At 53.1% G+C, this 17,172-nt stretch overlaps 6 protein-coding genes across 6 annotated transcripts; 2 read left to right on the plus strand and 4 right to left on the minus strand.

Moving 5' to 3' along the window:
- Positions 1-1,841: 1,841 nt before the first annotated feature.
- On the minus strand, positions 1,842-4,269 carry Z520_08252 (uncharacterized protein; the record flags this gene model as incomplete). The annotated part of the gene is made up of 3 exons (XM_016778749.1): positions 1,842-2,248; positions 2,376-3,662; positions 4,170-4,269. The coding sequence occupies 3 exons, from the start codon at positions 4,267-4,269 to the stop codon at positions 1,842-1,844; spliced, it is 1,794 nt and encodes a 597-aa protein (XP_016630120.1).
- A 1,299-nt stretch (positions 4,270-5,568) lies between these two features.
- On the minus strand, positions 5,569-8,665 carry Z520_08253 (uncharacterized protein; the record flags this gene model as incomplete). Its single annotated transcript, XM_016778750.1, has 2 exons — positions 5,569-8,412; positions 8,483-8,665. The coding sequence occupies 2 exons, from the start codon at positions 8,663-8,665 to the stop codon at positions 5,569-5,571; spliced, it is 3,027 nt and encodes a 1,008-aa protein (XP_016630121.1).
- A 675-nt stretch (positions 8,666-9,340) lies between these two features.
- Positions 9,341-10,447, plus strand: Z520_08254 (uncharacterized protein; the record flags this gene model as incomplete). The annotated part of the gene is made up of 2 exons (XM_016778751.1): positions 9,341-9,437; positions 9,492-10,447. 2 exons carry the CDS (start codon positions 9,341-9,343, stop codon positions 10,445-10,447), a joined length of 1,053 nt encoding a protein of 350 aa, XP_016630122.1.
- Positions 10,448-10,905: 458 nt separating this feature from the next.
- On the minus strand, positions 10,906-11,736 carry Z520_08255 (uncharacterized protein; the record flags this gene model as incomplete). Its single annotated transcript, XM_016778752.1, has 1 exon — positions 10,906-11,736. One exon carries the CDS (start codon positions 11,734-11,736, stop codon positions 10,906-10,908), a length of 831 nt encoding a protein of 276 aa, XP_016630123.1.
- A 756-nt stretch (positions 11,737-12,492) lies between these two features.
- Z520_08256 (uncharacterized protein) lies at positions 12,493-14,335 on the minus strand (the record flags this gene model as incomplete). The annotated part of the gene is made up of 2 exons (XM_016778753.1): positions 12,493-13,839; positions 13,931-14,335. 2 exons carry the CDS (start codon positions 14,333-14,335, stop codon positions 12,493-12,495), a joined length of 1,752 nt encoding a protein of 583 aa, XP_016630124.1.
- Positions 14,336-14,783: 448 nt separating this feature from the next.
- On the plus strand, positions 14,784-16,531 carry Z520_08257 (uncharacterized protein; the record flags this gene model as incomplete). The annotated part of the gene is made up of 2 exons (XM_016778754.1): positions 14,784-16,365; positions 16,461-16,531. 2 exons carry the CDS (start codon positions 14,784-14,786, stop codon positions 16,529-16,531), a joined length of 1,653 nt encoding a protein of 550 aa, XP_016630125.1.
- Positions 16,532-17,172: the final 641 nt, after the last annotated feature.

Raw genomic sequence — 17,172 nt, forward strand, 5'->3', positions numbered from 1 at the left:
CAAGGAAAAGCAACTAGCCGCGTCTCAACCACTAAGGACCTGCATTGGCGTGCCTTAGGGCCTTTCAAAGAACCACCCAGGGGCTGTCGTAAGGTTGCTTAGGCCCCGAACAAGCGACGGGGATCGAGCTCTCTAGGGGCCACTGGGGGGAGAGCATGCGCCAGAGGGCACCAAAGAGGCCCATCAAGGCCTAGGACCTGCCCCGACCTGCCGGAATCAGCCACCGAGGCCTCCGCCTTCAAGCTACTGTGCCTGCGACTTGTGTCTGCAAGTCCCCCTCTCTCACCGTCACACCACTTGTGCTGCATGCCCGTGCATGCATTGTTGTATCATCGTCTTGCTCCGATCTCGATGCGACAAAGCTCTCCTTCGCTGGAAAAGTCCCATCGACCAAGAGTGAGGGAATGGATACGAGAATCTCGTATTCATTGTGTTCGACGAACCTTTGCGGCAAGCGGCAACCCCCTCGTCCCATCCTCGATTATCCCTGCTGTCCCTCAGTTTGATCGACACTCCGATTTCCACCAGCGGGCTTGGATCTCCCCGTCCTTCTGTCTCAGACGATCTTGCTTCGGGTTTGCCAGCCTACACAATGTCAATGTTTGGGCGCGGATGCACATGAGAAACTCCCCGGGAGGAGCCCCTCCACAACTGCCATAACTATGTCGGCAAGATCGGCATATGTTGGATGTCCGTTTAATATCCAAGTGAGCGTCTAGCGCATGAAGCTGCACGCTTAGTGATGCCATTCACCCTGGTTCTTCCTCCTTGTCGACGCTTATTGGCTTCCTCTCGGGACGAACGCTGCGATCTGCCAAAGTGACCACGGTCGATCGCCAATCTATCACGAACTACACAGTACCTATTCCCAGATGGCACCTCAGCTCAATGGACCTTCGCTTGAGGGACTAAGCGGTTGATGCCACGATCAGGCGCCCTACCGACCTCACACTGCTAGAAAACCGCCTTTATTATAGCGATGCATTTGAAAACTGTGCACTGATTAAGAGAAGCCTATTAAAGATCGTCTATCCGTCAACTCAAGGACGAGAACCAGAAAAGAAAAGACGGATAAATCTGTCGTCAAGGTCTCGGTTTGATACAACAAGAGCTGAGTACGAGGTATATGAGTCTCTGTTGCGAGCTAGTGCAGATCATCACTCTCTAACTACCAAATTGACGGGAAAGCGTCTCTGAGAGTGTGGCTCACAAGGAAACAAGATTCGAGCTTATGTGCCTACTGGACGCAGGGATGGGCAGAGAAGAGTAACCACCAATGAGGCCGTCTCTGCAATGCCGGCCTTTGTGGCTGCAGAAGGCAACAGCCTTGGCCCGGGGACTGAAACACGCTGCAAGGATCAATCCCCGAAGACATCGCAGTCTTTGGTCCTCTGGCTCTGGCTCTGGCTCTGAACTTGTTTGTCCTGGGCGTCTTACTTTCGACTTGCCTCTCCCCGAGGACCTGGTCCTTTCCACAAATGAGGTAGGAATGTTTGTAATGGCTCTGCTGATAGTCATAGATGTTGAATTCGTGGCCAAAGATCAAACGACAAGTTCACTCCGGATGTGAATTCGCCCTTATATGCTAACCTGAAACAGGGGAGAACAGAAATACAACCAAGTGAACAGTCTGTGCCTGTGGCTCTTCAGCTTTAGCCTCATTATGGGCAGTCCAGAGAAACGAAAAGCAGGCCGCGACGCACGTCCTCCACAAAAAAGTTATCATTACATGGAAACCCAGAAGCCGTTTCACCACCTTTTGCCTGTCGCCCACTAACACAATGCGTTTTCTCTCGGGAATCTCCACCGCGATTCTGTCCCATTACCTCGCCTGAAACCATTCACAACTTGGCCCGTGCCTTGCCCAGCTTTCTCTCCTCCTCCTCCCGGAACTCCTTCTTGGCCTGCTCCTTCAGGACGCGCCGGAGGATCTTGCCGCTGACGCTCTTGGGCACGGCTTCGACGAACTTGACCCCGCCGCGCAGTTTCTTGTGGTTGGCCACCTTGGCATTCATCCACTGCACGATCTCGGCGGCCTGTTTTTGTCGTTCCTGTTCTTGTTGTTCTTGTTGTTGTTGCTGCTGTTGTGTCGTGGTGGAAGAGACGAGGCCCCGGTTCTTGGGCACAATGTACGCTCGGGGCACTTCTGTGCCTAGTTCTTGTGAATCGACGCCCACGACGGCCACGTCGTCGATATTCGGGTGCGATGCGAGGTAGCCTTCCAGTTCGGCGGGAGGGACTTGGAAGCCTATATGGGGGTAGAAAGGTCAGTCTTTGGCTCCATTTCTTCGTGGAGAGCGGACTCTTATCCAAGTATCAGAGGAAGCTAGAAAGAGGGGAAACGTAAAGGTGAGAGGAAGACAGGGACGGCCTACCTTTATATTTGATCAACTCCTTGACGCGGTCGGTGATGGTCAAATTGCCCTTTTCGTCCAAGAAGCCCACGTCGCCGGTCCGAAACCAGCCATCCTCGAGACACTCGGCGGTGGCGTTGGGGTTGTTATGATATCCGCCAAAGACATTTGGACCGCGGACATACAACTCGCCAACCTTGCCTCTGGGCAACTCCTTGGAGCCGTCCGACTCCTCGCCGGAACCGGGGACGGCGCAGAACTTTGCCTCGAGGTTAGGGACCATGACGCCGGTGGTGCCGACAGCGGTCCACCAGTCCTCCCAACGCTGGACGAAGATGGTGGGCGAGGTCTCGCTCAGGCCGTAGCCCTGCTTGACGCGCACGCCTTTGCGCTTGTACAGGCTCTCGACGAGCTCACGGGTCAGCGGCGCGGCGCCTGAATTGGTCATGCGCAGCGAGCTCAGGTCGTATTTTTCGACTACGGGGCTCTTGCACAGCAGCAGCACAATGGGCGGCACGATATAACTAAACGTGACCTTGTGGTTTTGGACCAGCGCGCACCACTTTTCCAGCTCGAAGCGCTGCATGACCAGTGTGTGTACGCCGCTGAAGATGGGGCTGAGCACCAGGCAGTTGAGCCCGTAGATGTGGAAGAAGGGCAGGCACGCCAGGATCTTGTCGCCTTGACCCTTGGCGGGCAGCGGGATGTCGCTGTTGGGGGGTGTCTTGGAGCCGTCCCACGTCACCCACCCCTCGGCCTCGTGGATTTGTTGGATGTTGCTCGTCATGTTGAAATGCGTCAGTCGGACGCCCTTGGGCCGCCCGGTCGTGCCGGACGAGTAGACCAGAAAGGCGAGGTCGGATTTTGGGTCTAGCTTGGGCGTCCGGTACCGCGCCGTGCCCTCGAGGTTACGGACCAGCGTCCAGTGTTTGAATCTGCGAGATGGATCGTGCTGCTCGCCGAGTAGGATGATATGCGTGTCCGGGATGCCGACCTCTTGGGCGGCCTTGCGCGCCGTGTCAATCGCGGAGAGGTGCGTGCACAGCACCTTAGCGCCCGAGTCTTTCAGCTGGTACACCAGTTCGGCAACTGTGTATCCCGGGTTTGCGGGCGAGACGACACCTCCTGCCCAGAGCGTGCCCAGGACCACGGGCGGAACGTCAATGTCGTTGGGCACGAAGAGGCCCAAAACGTCGGATTTGCGGAAGTTGAAGCTCGCTTTGAGGCCCTTGCCGAAATCGACGCTGGATTGCCGCAGCGAGGCATATGTGTATTGTCGGGAGAGGGAATCGGCGGATTGGAATATCACTGTTTCACAGGTCAGTACCGAGCATATAACGGGCTTGTGTTTTCTCAAATGCTTGGTTGGGCGGGTGGGCAGGTAGCGTGTTGGATAAATAGAAGAAAATTGTCTCCGGCACAATATGGAGTCCCATGATCAATGGCTATCAGGGACTTTCCGATGTCATGGGCTCTGAGACGTCTTTCCTTGTCCTGTGCCTCACTCGTCCCGCTCAATTCACTTAGGAAGGAGAGAGAGAGAGAGAGAGAGAGGCCCTTCTTTCTGCCCCAGTGGCCTCTTTTCTCCAGCTCTTTCCAGCTCTTCTACCCCCCCAAAAACACGAGCGATCGATGCACGAGGTACGAAGCACTTCATCAAACTGAGTAGCATCGTCCGCCCCATCGGAAATCACAAGGGCGACAAGACCGAAAACCCAACCAACCAACCAAAAAGAAAAAAACAAAAACAAAAACCATAACAAAGACGATGAAAGAGACAAAAGCAATCAATTCCAAAAAAAACTCAGAACTCACCGTGCTCATCCGGAAACTCGCGGTCCTTTCTGTTGAACAGAAAAGACCAGATGTCCGTGACCGAGAGGTCGATGGCGGGGAAGTCGGATTTGATGGGCATCGTCACCCCTTGTGGTAGTAGTTGTGGTGGTGGTGGTGGTGGTGGTGGTGGTGGGAAGAGAAAGACGCCCGGCTCGTCCTCAGAGTGATGGGTGGTTGAGGAAAGTCTGGTCAGTGATTCCAATGGAATAGGTATGGGATAATTTTATTTCGTTGGGATTCGCGTTCGAAGAGGGCAGGATGGATGGTGGGATTGACCTGGATGTCTTCGTTGTCTCTGGATAGAGGAGCGGAGAGGGGAGCGAAGAGGGCGTGGGATCAACGATGTGCGATGTGCGCCAGAGGCCCAGAGTTATGGGAACCTATATTCCTCTGTCGTGGGCAAACTTGCCTTGTCGGTGAAGGGCAGAGAGGGAACGGTGCCGGAAGAAAAGGGAGCTTGGTTTTGGTTTTGGTTTTGATTTTTGATATGAGAGCAGACTCCAAGATGATGTATATATTTTGTCTGGCAAGAATGGGCACGAGCTCCCTTGCAAAAGGCCTTTACTAGATCTGGGGTTAATTAGAAGCCGAAAGCTTACAGGGTCCAAAGCAAGGCCGACGTAAGTCCGTCTAATTAATTGACCACGAGAATTGTCAATGATAAAGGGACGAGGATTGAGCTCCTAGTGGCGGCTGTGTCGCTGCCTGTGTTGGTGATTCTGGGGCGCCCGCAGTCGTCAATTTGCCGGTGGCTACCCTCGCTGGGTATGAATTCGCCTCTCCGGTGGCCCGCCTGGATGCGACTGTGGCCGATGTTGGCCGTACAGGCCCGTATCTCGTCCACGTCGTCCATGTCGTCCGTCGCAAAGGAGCCGAGGTTCGCCATCGAGTCGCCAATCAACGTCTCTCCGAATAGCCCCAGCCGGCTAATGTCGACGCGAATATCGGACCCATGACAATGCAAAATAGCGATATTCGGGATCCGTTTTGTTGGCTTAACGTGCGTAGGCAGATAGAAAAATAGGGGATTCAGTAGATGACAGGCTCCCACAGATACGACAGCTCCGATATTTCCCACACGACGAGGTAGAGACGACCATGTCCTGTCGACCACCAGGAGGTGTACGCTTTGTCGTGCTTGTGCAGCCTTCGAAGGACCAAGAACAGTCTCTCTGAGTGGTAGGAAATCGACATGCCAATTGATCTTTCGACAGGCAAAAACAGGCGATGCATTTGAGCATCAAGCCGGACACGGAGGAACAATATAATATATGTACTTGGGCAGGCTCCCACTTATGTTGCTGTTGTTAATTGGGCCAACTCCTGAACACCCTGAGAAATCCAACGTCCCTGGGTATCCATGTCATCTCCACACATCTCACAATACCGTATCTCCCCCATACCCAAGCAGTTCCACAATCACGTTGCCTACGGTCGACACCGACCACAGCAAGATCAGTCCAAATCCGATCTTGCGATCCATCCTCCATCCGTTCAGCGGCACCACAATTAAGAGACCTACCAGTGTCACCAACAGCGTAATTCCAGATATCATCAATGTCGTGCTCACATCGATTTCGTAGGGTTTGTACTTGATCGGTTTTTGAGGATGTTTGGCGTGCTTGTGAGTGGCGTGGCTGATGCTCATGTACAACCCTCCAATGCCAATTCCGAGCAAGATGTTTAGCATCGGACCGCCAAAGCACGCCGACAGTGCCATGACGGGATATCCCAGTTTGGCCACGGTGATATCTGCCACCAAGTCACCGCACGAGTTGCCCACAGCAAAGATGGTTAACCCCAAAATAGCATCCGATATGCCCAGGATCACCCCGAACGCTTTGAGGACGCCGACCACCTCGTTGGCAATGGTGGAGATCCATCCTATGGCCACGGTAAACCCCAGGAAGCAGAGTAATGGTCGGTATTTGGGCTCGCGATTAGGCGTGGTCAGCGAGAGGAGGATAAGAAGCGATACGAGCGAGAACACCAGTGATCCCAATACCATACGAACGTATAGCTTCGTGGTGTGATCATCGTCCATGTTCGCCCAGGCAATGGTCACGACAAAGAAGGGAGCCGTGAATACTTGGAGAAACACCAGCCATCTGTTCCATTCCTTGGGTCCACCCAACTCATCCACCTTTGGTTGAGGACTTTTGGCGTGCTCCGACGTTTGTCTGGAGAGTCCAGTCCCGTGTGGATGTGGTGGCCCGTCAAGAGATGCGGACCGGGCATTGACACTGGGCCTGTCTGGTGTGGCCCCGAAGTAGCTTGTTGATCTACGGCGGGTGCCCTCCGCTGGCGTCAGGAGGTCGGGATCTGGATCCGCCGGCTTGTCATCCTTGGGCTCGACGACCGGGAGTGTGATAGCAAGGAGGAACACGCTGGGTGCAGTGATCAACCCCAAAAGTTTGTCCATGTATGACTTCTCCCGCCACCCATAAATGGTGGGAAATAATGTCGCACATATGACCTGAGGGGCAGGAAGGTATCGATAGGGCCACCATGAAAATCTCCGCATCGGTGGTTCCTCGTCGTCCGGCAGGAGGCCCAGATGTTGAGTTGACTGGGGAGACATACTGGGTGCTGGCAGGTGAATGCTTGGGGGCCGAGAGGACCGCGGCGTCAGGAGCATCGGAGAATCTACGTATGGCGGAAAATCTTCGTGACGCAAGACTCCCTTGGAATGATCGGGATGTGGAGTATGCAGAATCGGTACTTGCAATGTCGGTCCGGACCGAGGCGACATCACAGGACTTCGACCGGCAGAGTGATGGTCCTCATTATAATCCGGTCGATGAAAGGTCGTCGCAGGTGGTGCCAAGAAATTGGGCGACCTGGAAGGCTCCGAAGAAAGAGAACCCGTCTCTGGGACTTTGTGTCCTGACGTGGACACGACAAGCTTAGGTGAAGGTGGTCTTTGGGATGACGGTTCGTTGAGTGTGCTCAGAATCTGCGCGCTCGGCCTGGTGTGTTTTCCAGTGGGAGGATCTGGCGTAGTATCGCCACTGGTGAGAGCATTATCTGAACTTCTATCGGAATGTCTGTCGCTGAGGAAGTCCGTATCAATGCGCAAATGTGTGGCATCGTTCGCAGACACGGCTCGCGTACGCCGCGGACTCTCAGCCTCCAGATCGGTATAATTTGTGCTGATCAGCTCCGGCTGAGAAGCGCCAGGCGGTGCACTGACCGGAAGAGGTGAGTGGATGGCTGATGCGTCGTCAGAGTACCTCCGAAGCCCAATAGGTTGGGCATTGGTGGCTTTCTTCTCCAATGAAGTCATGAGAGACCTAAATTCCAGCGCTCCTATCAGACTCGGCCGGATCGGAGTCATTGTGTTCCTCCTCTCGCCTCGTACTGGTCGACCGACTCTCATCCTGCTTTGCAGTTCAGCGAGATATCGGTCTCGCGTTTCGTCGTCCTCATCGAGGTCTTCGACCTTCCAGGCTGGAGTCACCGGTGTCCGTAAGGTCGGGATAGTTTCGTTTGACTGCTCGCGCAAGAGACCAGTACGTTCCGAAGCAGGACGTGCTTCTTCGTCCTCCTCGATCTCGGGCACCTCCAGCTCCTGTGACTCCGGAATATGGTGATGCAATCTCGCCGCAGTCTCAGCAAGCCTTCTTCTCCGTCGTCGGGAGAGCCACCAGTGCCAACCCACCACAAAAAAGACATAGAAAACGTAGTATGCAATCATGGTGATGGATTCCCAGAGTCGGAGGCTCCCATCCGCGAGGAAAACCAGACTGAAACTCGCCGACACTGCAAAGAATCCCACGTCCCGAACGAAACTCTTCTTGGCGACTTGAAAGGGCGCAACCAAGGCCATACTCCCCGCGACCACAGCAGTGATAAAGCTGGCCGCTCCCACCAATTCTCCCACAGCCAAGCTGCCACTGTTACTGCGCATGGCTGCAAAGGTGGAGAAGACATCGGGACTGCCGTTTCCAAAGGCCAGAAAAGTGACCCCGGTCAAACTCTCGCTCATACCCAGGATGTTCGCAATGGTGCTCAGGTTGATACAGAGGAAATCCGAGGCAGCAATGCCAATCGTGCTGAAGAGGAGACTAACCCACAGGACGAGGAGCAGGAACGCGACCGGTTGGGCGTCGGGAAGGGAGCAGTAATACAGTTGGAGGTAGGAGAGCAGGCCGGCTTCTTCGTCGGGACAGTTTTCCTTGACAAAGGCACATTTGTCTTTGGCATGATGGACAAGTCGACACTAAAAATCGATCAGAAGTCAGTTGAGAAGCTCCATTCAAGGTAGCTGGAGAGCGCAGTCAATGTGGTACCTCGAGGTCGCGTGATTCCAGGGCGCGGGCATCGAGTCGCTGGCCATGAGAAGAATGGCCATGGCTAGAGTCTCGTAGGAAACTATAACAAGCGAAGAGAGTAATGACTAGGGCAGTCAGATAGAAGGTGCGACCTCGTGAACGGACTGGGCGCAGTCTCTTGGGACGATAGGAGGATGTCATGGCGGGCGTCGAGATTTCGCTGCCTCATGCTGGATGCGGACGCAAGCCACGGATAAGACGATGATGAGGATAATGCATGTAGAGATGCTACAAAGGATACATATGTGTACCAAGTGAAGGTGACGGCAATATTAAAGTCGAAAGACAAATGGCAGAGCAACTTGAATCACCCCAGAGATAGCGATTCCATGGCGATTTGTCTCGTCACTCCACTAGAAATCCCACTTTTGCTTGTCGTCGCAAAAGTGAGAACCAAGAGTGATGCCGCCTGGAGCGTCATAGCGCAGGCTAACAATGGGCGTTGCACCGCCACAGATTAGCGGCGCGATGAACATTTACCCGCCTATTACGAGCCACGATGGGGAAGAGTTCTCTTGGGACGCTGGGGTGCTTGTAGCCACTGGGCTTGAGGTCTTCTAGGCTTCTAGGCGCCCCTTCTAGCTACCACTGCACGGTGTACCAAGTTGCAATAGCGACACCAATGCAAACATGATCTCGGCGCATCCTTGCCGAGGCTCATTGGGAGGTTGTCCCGAAGCCCTCTCCCACTTTTCCCCTTTGATAGCCTCCATCTCGACCATTTCGCTCTTGTATTCTTTTGCGCCATGTAATCTCTGTCGGTATTGATCTGACAGTTTTTCCCCTTCTCTGCTTTGCGTTCTGCATTGGCCAGTCATGGCGCCTCCGACCTTCGCAGATATCCTTCCTATAAAGCAGCTCTCCTCGCATCAATATGCTGTCACCTTGGAAAATGAATGGTGTATAGGGACCGGTAGGTTGCATGATATACCTCCCTTTCCGCACTGGTTGCTAATCTCTTTCTTAGTCCCCAATGGCGGGTATGTTACGTCGGCCTTTCTCATGGTTGCGCGTGCCCATATGTCCCTCACCCACCGTTCCCGCTCCGAACCACACCCTATCAATCTACACCTGCAATTCCTGCGGCGTACCTCCGTGGGTCCAGCAGTCTTCACCGTGAAAGATGTCAAATTGGGTGCACGTATCAGCAACTTGCACCTTGTTCTGTCGCAAAAGCAGGAACACAATGACCAGTGGCAGGATGAGGCACAGGGCTACATAACCATGAGCAACATCGCGACCGAGGAAGGTCTAAGTCTTGATACTGAGTACCGGGCCTGGCCACCCGCTTTACCAGTAAACCTCGAGCTGTTGGATGGACAAGGCCGCGATGAAAATTATACACTTCGCGCCAACGATCCTTTTCCCTCGTTCCGCCGCGCCGCACAAAACATTCAGATATACCTGGTCCAGCCTGATCGGCGACCACAGCCCGGCCAGTCTGGTCGACCCCGGGCAATAGTAGACCAGTGGGTTCGGTTTGCGCCCAAGACGCCTTCCCTGAATCCCAAGAAAAACACCACTGGTCGCTGGACCAACGACGCTCTTGGGTTTGTGGTCGACATGTTTCCACAAATTGTCGAGTCATACGTCAATCCCTTTGTCGAGGAGGCCGCGATTGGCCAACATAGCGAAGCCGAACTGAAGGATTTCCTGACATCAAATGAACCGCGCGCCAAGTTTTGGTATCCGACGCTCGTCTTGAACTTGGACGTCAAGAAGTTGTTGCCAGAGGAAGGTGTGGAATGGTTATTTGTGCGAGTGATGGCCAAGGCGATCAGCAATGGACGGTTTGATTTGAATATCGAGGTTTGGGATGAGGCCGGGCAGTTGGTGGCAAGCAGTACACATGCGAGTCTGATCGTGGACGCCAGTCGCAACATTACTCGAAAACCAAAGGAAAAGAAGGACGCAAAGCTATAGGTCTGTGCAAGTAGTTGATATGATGTGCAGGATGCGCGCCTCGTGGGGTGCGGCCCACAATGGGAAGCCGCAGATGATACCAGATATAGACATAGATATCAGAAGAGCCTGGCATGCTGCCACGGTTAATGGAAAGAAGAACTTTCCACATAGGCAACCATAAAACCACAGGCTAGCTGCAAAGTGTTTGTATGCGTAGAAGAAGCTCACATGAATGTCGTTCCTCTGCAGGCTTTGGGGAAGGAGCGGCGGAGCGGAAAACCTAGGTATACCTTTTGCCAAGAAGGATATCAGGTGAGGCCGGCTCGGCGGATGTCTTGACGCCAGATTGGTAGATTCGTGGCAATTTGCCCCATGGGAGGCTGCTTGATTGCCCTATTATACTCGTCCGTTGTGGAGAGATGACATTCATGGGGACCTCGAGCAGCTAGATGAATGCCGCGCTTTCAAAGCAGGATTCAAAACTTTTCCCGCGCGGGCCTCATGTCCAACTCATGAACCCACAAGTCGCAGCTCTGGCGCATACACTCGAGATACAGTCTGCCGACACTTTCCGCACGGATCTTTTCTCCCAGCAGGACTTTTTCTTGTTTGACCTTCGCATCCGCGTCGACCTCCTCGCCCTGAGCAGCAGCCGCATCGACATCGACGATGCCGCCGTTTGCAATGGCGTGGACAACATGGACGCCCTTGGCAGAATACTCCCTCGCCAGACTCTGGGCCAGCATCCTCACGCCAGCCCTTCCGGCCCCGTACGCGGCGTATCCGGGATTCGTTCTCAACGCGCCCAAGGTACCCGTAAAGATCAAGGTTCCCTTCTTGATCATTTCGTCCCCACCACTTTCTGAGCTCTTGTCCACATCTGCCGGATACTGAGCGAGCATCCACTTAAGACAGAGCTGGCTGAATACCATTGCGCCCGTGACGTAGGTCTGCAGACTGTCTCCGAAGCGTTGGGCGGATTCCTCCTCGAAGGGCGTCTTGTGCGAGTGTTTGATGCTCCAGATGGCCAACTTCAACTTCAATTCCCCCTTTCCAAGAGACTCCGACCACCGCTTGATCTCGTCAAAGGTCCGGGTCAAGTTCTGTTCCGATGTGTCGGTCTGGAACGCCTTCAGCACCCCGCCGTCAGAGTCGCGTGACAGGCGCTCCGCGAGCTGGACATCACCGCTGCGCGACAGCAGGGCGACGGCAAGGTTTCCTTGCGACGGGCGGGCGAGGACCCGGGCGATGCCCGCGCCCGTTGTGGGGCCGGCGCCGAGAAGAATAGCGAGACCCGAGGGAGGCATTGCTTTGGCGTTCTGAGTTCTATCTTGTATTTGCTCTTGTAAAATTATGGTATTAGATGAAGGGGAGAATGATTCAATGAATAAAATTGACCGAATGTCGAAAAGCCCACACATCAACCGACGTCACCAATTCTCCGCCGCGGCTGGAATGACGGTGACAGTTGGAGAAAAGGGGAGACGCGGAGAAACCACCATATTTTCAAGCGCGTCCAACCCTAAAACGCTGTGGAAGAGATACACGGAATAGTTCGACTATGGTCTGGAGCGGGGGGAGCAACTAGTGCTGGACGATTGACATGCGGCTTCACCTTGATACACATTCAGCATTCAGCCTACGGCGGCTTAACATTAGCTAGGTAGGCTGTGCCTAATTCAGTAGTAATAGCTATCAGTTCCTGCAGTGACAGTAGGTATCCGGGTCTATTAGTCAAGTACCCTAGGTAGTAGTTGTCAGTTTTCGACACCAAGTCACTGCCAGCTGTCTGACACACTTAATCTACGGAAGATCTTGAAGGGGGTAAAATCAAAAATTAGGACGCTTAAGAAACTTTGGGATAGCTACTAGTAGCGAAACCATATCACCAATCTACCTCTTCGCACGAAGCATGAATAATAAGTACTCAGGGGAATAAGTAAATTGGCATATGACTGCCAACAATAGAATGAGTTTATCCCCAATTACTGCGCCCCCAATCAAGTGAAGTGAAGAGAGAGGGCGTCCGCGACTTTGCTTCTTAAGAAGGATATCAAACAATCTCAACGAATACGAGATTTCCCTTCAAAATCCTTAAGATCTTCCAAAAGCGGCGAGACTATATTCTGGAAGACCAGCTGTTGAAACTCCTCGTCGATTTTGGAGATCCTCGTCTCCGACCAAAAGAGGCACTTAGCCACTACATCGCCATAGCGACCGCCGCTCTCCGAGTAGACGTGGTCAAGGACCCTCGAGGCGGTCTTTAGGTTGGCGTTTGCTTCTACGCAGTCGTCGTCTTCGGCGGCTCTCAAAGAGGAAATGGTCTGGCAAAGAGAGAGCTCAATCAATGCAAGGCCGAGGGGAAACAGGACATCATTGCGAATGAGCGTCGTCGTCGTGGACCTTGATATCGGCGCTGTGGTCGCGGAGGTGGTTATCTCATGACCGGAGAGGTAAGGTTGTTCGATCAAGGGTTTGCTGTTGTCTGTCGGTTTTGGGAACAGGATATCCCGGCTCCTCCATTCGGGTTTGAGCCAGCTTCCATGGAATCGAAGCACTGTTGAGGCAAGAGTCGCTGGCAGGAACAACCGATCTCGTCTGCTAAACACATAGCTTGCGCGGGACATGCGAGTCCCCATAGGATTCATGGAAGAACTTAACATCTCCTCCAAAGACTGCGTCTCCATACTGTTGTCAAGTTTTTCCACGAGGTAGAGGTAATATCGATAAGAGAGATCGTTCTCATCCGAGATGGAACCAAGGTATTCCTTGATGAGTTGGTCGGTTTTCGCTTTGCATAGAGTGGAGCACATGTCTGAAATCGGCAGAGATGGAGGGATTTTGGGCCATGGCACACTGTTCAAGGACGACACGGCAAGCGCAAACTGGACTTTTGCTCCAGCGGCCGTTTGTAGAGTGGTGGAGTGGATTGACGAAGGCTTTTCCGGCACGGTGGGCGTGTCCAACTGCATTGGAATCGTCTCGACTTCATACCAATGCCACGCTGGGATAGTTTCCGAGGTAAGCGTCTTTGTACTGAAGGCTATCCGCAGCTTTGGCATGGCTCGCTTTGTTTCAAAGTCGTCGTTGGTGTCCAAGGCCCGCGGCTCTACGCGAAGATGTACGCAGTGAGAATCTCTGCATGGGCATTTCCAGTATTTCCCTCGCACAACGGCGTTGTAAAGGTTGATGGCGTGTTTCCTTGCTGCCCTGTGCTTCAATAACGGCTTCTTGGATATTCCATGCTTTCGCCGACTTTCCTGGAGGTGGTGCGATTGTTCGACAAGAGTCTTAAGCGATGCGTTGGCCTTTTCGATATTTTTGAGCAAATCTTCATACACGGATTTCGAGAAGACATCTTTGAGCTTCTTGATCTCCCGTTCGACAACTGTTGCGTCGTCCCAGGTTATCTGAAGAAAGATATTAACAAATGGGTATGTCGCTCAATAGGGGAACCAAAACGATCGGAAGCATTCAAAGCCCGTCGTGCCCAAAACCTACCTTCAAGGGGGTCCCAGCTTCGAGACCGAGTTTTTTCGACAAGTGCTCTAACGAAGCTGACAGCTCTGTCATCGTCCTAATAAAGGCGTCGTAGTTACGATCGAGCTTTTTGGCCAGCTTCTTCTGGAACACAGGATCTCTCCACAATGGCCCTCGAGGGTTTTCAATAAGCTCAGCGACATCATCTTCGTAGTCGACGACGCCTTCCAACGACTGGTCAAGCGTGTTCAGGAGAATTACATGCTGTGTCCCGAGCCGCGTGGAGTAATCCTCGATGCGTCGGCGATAGCGCTTAGTCCGAAGCCCTTGCAAAGTCTGGATGCCTTGGACGTATGCATCAAGTTGATTTACAACCAAGGGAAGAATAGCGAGCACGATGCCAGCCGTCTCGATGACAGTCACCATACGGCCCTCTCTCGCGTGCAGTTGGATTTGAGAAGAGGGTTTGGGGCCCAAGGGCGGCTGAAATACGGTCTGGAATATCACAAGATGCGGCTGACGATCGAGAACTACCCCGCCGAATCCCGCCTCACCCCGCCTCGGTAAGACCACCTGGCCATGTTCGTGACTGCATGCAAATGATCGCGCCAGCCTGAACGACACTGGTGAGACAAGGATACTCTGCCTGGTCATCTTCTTCAATTGGCAACATCATCCTCCAGGTAGATGGATCAGAGCATGTTGCAGGAGCAAGTAGTCTTTGATGAAAAGAAAAGCTCGCGACGGGCCTTTCCGTGCCTAAAGTTTCCATCGAAGCTTCTGATCGGCGGCGCGAGGCTCGTACCGTCTTTGGTTCAGTAGGCGGAGACTGAAGCATAGGCTGCATCAGAGCGACATCTAAGGTTGATAGGTGATGGCGGACTCTATATCGTCTGTACTTGTCGACTGTTTGAAACTCTTCAACACTCTCATATCCCGGACCGAATTGGCATCTTATTCGACTGAGGTACCAATGAGCCTGTGGACTGATGAACTGGGGAGGTTACGTCTGTGGGCGGGCAATATCGGCGCTCATCAAACTGGCCAGTCTTCCCTTGACTATCGTCTGAGAGATGCATCGCATATCAAAGGTCAGACCGTTAAGCTCCTGGAGCGACTCCGGCAGAATCTCCAAGACCTCGACGAATTGTTGGATGGTATCGATCTAGAAGACGAAGAGTTCTTGCTCCAAGAAGACGACGAGACCGAAGCGCAGCAGATTTATGGTGGTATTGTCACCACTGTTGATTGCCTCTTCCAGATAAGCATGATCATCCGCCGCCCAACGCAACACGACAGGCTTCTAGGCACGAAGAAGCTCGATGCCACAGCTTTCGAACCCTTTGACAAACAGCACGTCGCCCACAAGTATCCTCAGGCCCCTCGCGTTGTCGCTGACCGGCTGGGCGCGGCTATTTCACGACGCAGAGCGGTGCTGAAATACCGTGAACGACATCACGCGAAGCTCGGACAAGGCATCGACGAACCCGATGCTCTTTCCACGCGGCTCTCGGAAACAATTGCCACTGACTTTGAGGAAACCCATATTGATTTTGAGGAGACAGGCTCAAATTCAGGTCTTTCTCAAACGTCGTACGCCACAAGTCTCTGGGAGAGCGGTGATAAAATCATAGTTCCACGGCCTCCAAAAGAATCAAGTGGTGGAAAACCCTTCGAATGCCCATACTGTTTCTACTTCATCACAGTCTCCAACAGACGTTCGTGGATTCGGCATGTTTTCAGGGACCTGATGCCTTATGTCTGCGTGTTTCCTGAATGCACCGCTTCTAATCGACTATACTGCAGTCGACGCGAATGGTTTCAACATCTTCGGTCTCGACACTTGTCAGGATCCGCTCCAGGTGACAAGAGCGATTGTCCATTGCACTGTGGTGCTAGTCTACCTGCCATATCGATTGAGCGACACCTTGGGAAACACCTGGAGGAGCTAGCATTGTTTGCTCTTCCAAGAATGGAAGAAGACGATGGCGACGACAACAACGAAGACTCACTGATTCGCACCCTGATACGAGAATTGGAACACGAGGGCGAGGTCAACAGCAACTCTTCTTCTTCTTCTTCTTCTTCAGATGGGATGATAACTCCAGGCCCGTCCAAACCTGAAGAGGAGTCGAAGTCGGGTTCAATGAGTGGGGGAATCGGGAGCCATGTTGATAGTATGAGCCCATCCGAAGGCTTCGTGGAGGATGGTGGGAATGGCGACGATAGCGAGAGTGAGGTGTTGATATTGACACAACCCAAGAATAAACAAATAGCGCGAGAGGAGATCCTGTTGGAAGCCAAGCGGGAAGAAGAGGAAATGAATATAAAGGCGGCTAAAATGAAAGAGAAGTTCCTCATGGAGGAGGAAGCCCGTATCGAGAGTAAGAAGCAGAAAAAGAAGGCCGAGGTTGAGGAGTTTGAACGCAAAGTCAAGGAGAAGTTCATGAATGCCGGTAAGTTCAGAAGTGAATTTGTCGCCCATCGACCCTGGAGTCGGCTTTCTTTCTGGGATTGTAGCTTCCATGACATCTTACCTCATGGTATTCAGGGGCGACAAAGCGCCTGGTCTTGGCACCCGCTTGGGACCGTGGCCTGCCGCTTTACTCAGGCATCATGTGACCTGGCTCAGCCTCGGCTCAGCCTCATCCTGAGCTGCTCAGTCTACTTGGGCAGCCGCTTACCCTCCTCATCCTTTCTTATCAACCGTACTTAGTCCCGTTTCTGGGCCCCACTATTATTAGATGCTTATGTTATGCTTCTTAGGTATCTCTCTTTAAGGACATAGAAGGCTTACACATAGTTACCGACAATACACTCCACGGGGAGCTTCGCTGCAAGCAACTGCTGGCACGGGACAGCGCGAAAGTCTAATCTACCCTACTTACTGCAGAGTACTAGCGTAGTGCTATGCGGCTCGGCAACAGCGAGCTGAGCTGTGCAGTATTACGTACTTAGCTGGCAAACGCTGCCATATACGCCTACGTACGTAAGTCGAACAGAGCCAGTGGGCGGTCAGCATTTCGACAGTGCGCTCTTTGCCAGAGAGTCCTCTCTCGAGAGGTGAATGTGCTATGTCAAACAGATATCGCATTTTGGCATGGGATTCACTGCAGGCTCATAAAGGCCTTTGGTAGAGACGATCAATCGATATTGGCCTTTTCTAGACCATTCTTTACAGTCGGTATCTGTACTCGCAGACTCATTCCGAGCTTCTTCTAGCCTTTCACTGTCACTATTCAAAAGCCACCAAGCGAGTATGA

The sequence above is a fragment of the Fonsecaea multimorphosa genome (genome assembly GCF_000836435.1).
Source record: "Fonsecaea multimorphosa CBS 102226 unplaced genomic scaffold supercont1.18, whole genome shotgun sequence".
Lineage (NCBI taxonomy): Eukaryota > Fungi > Ascomycota > Eurotiomycetes > Chaetothyriales > Herpotrichiellaceae > Fonsecaea > Fonsecaea multimorphosa.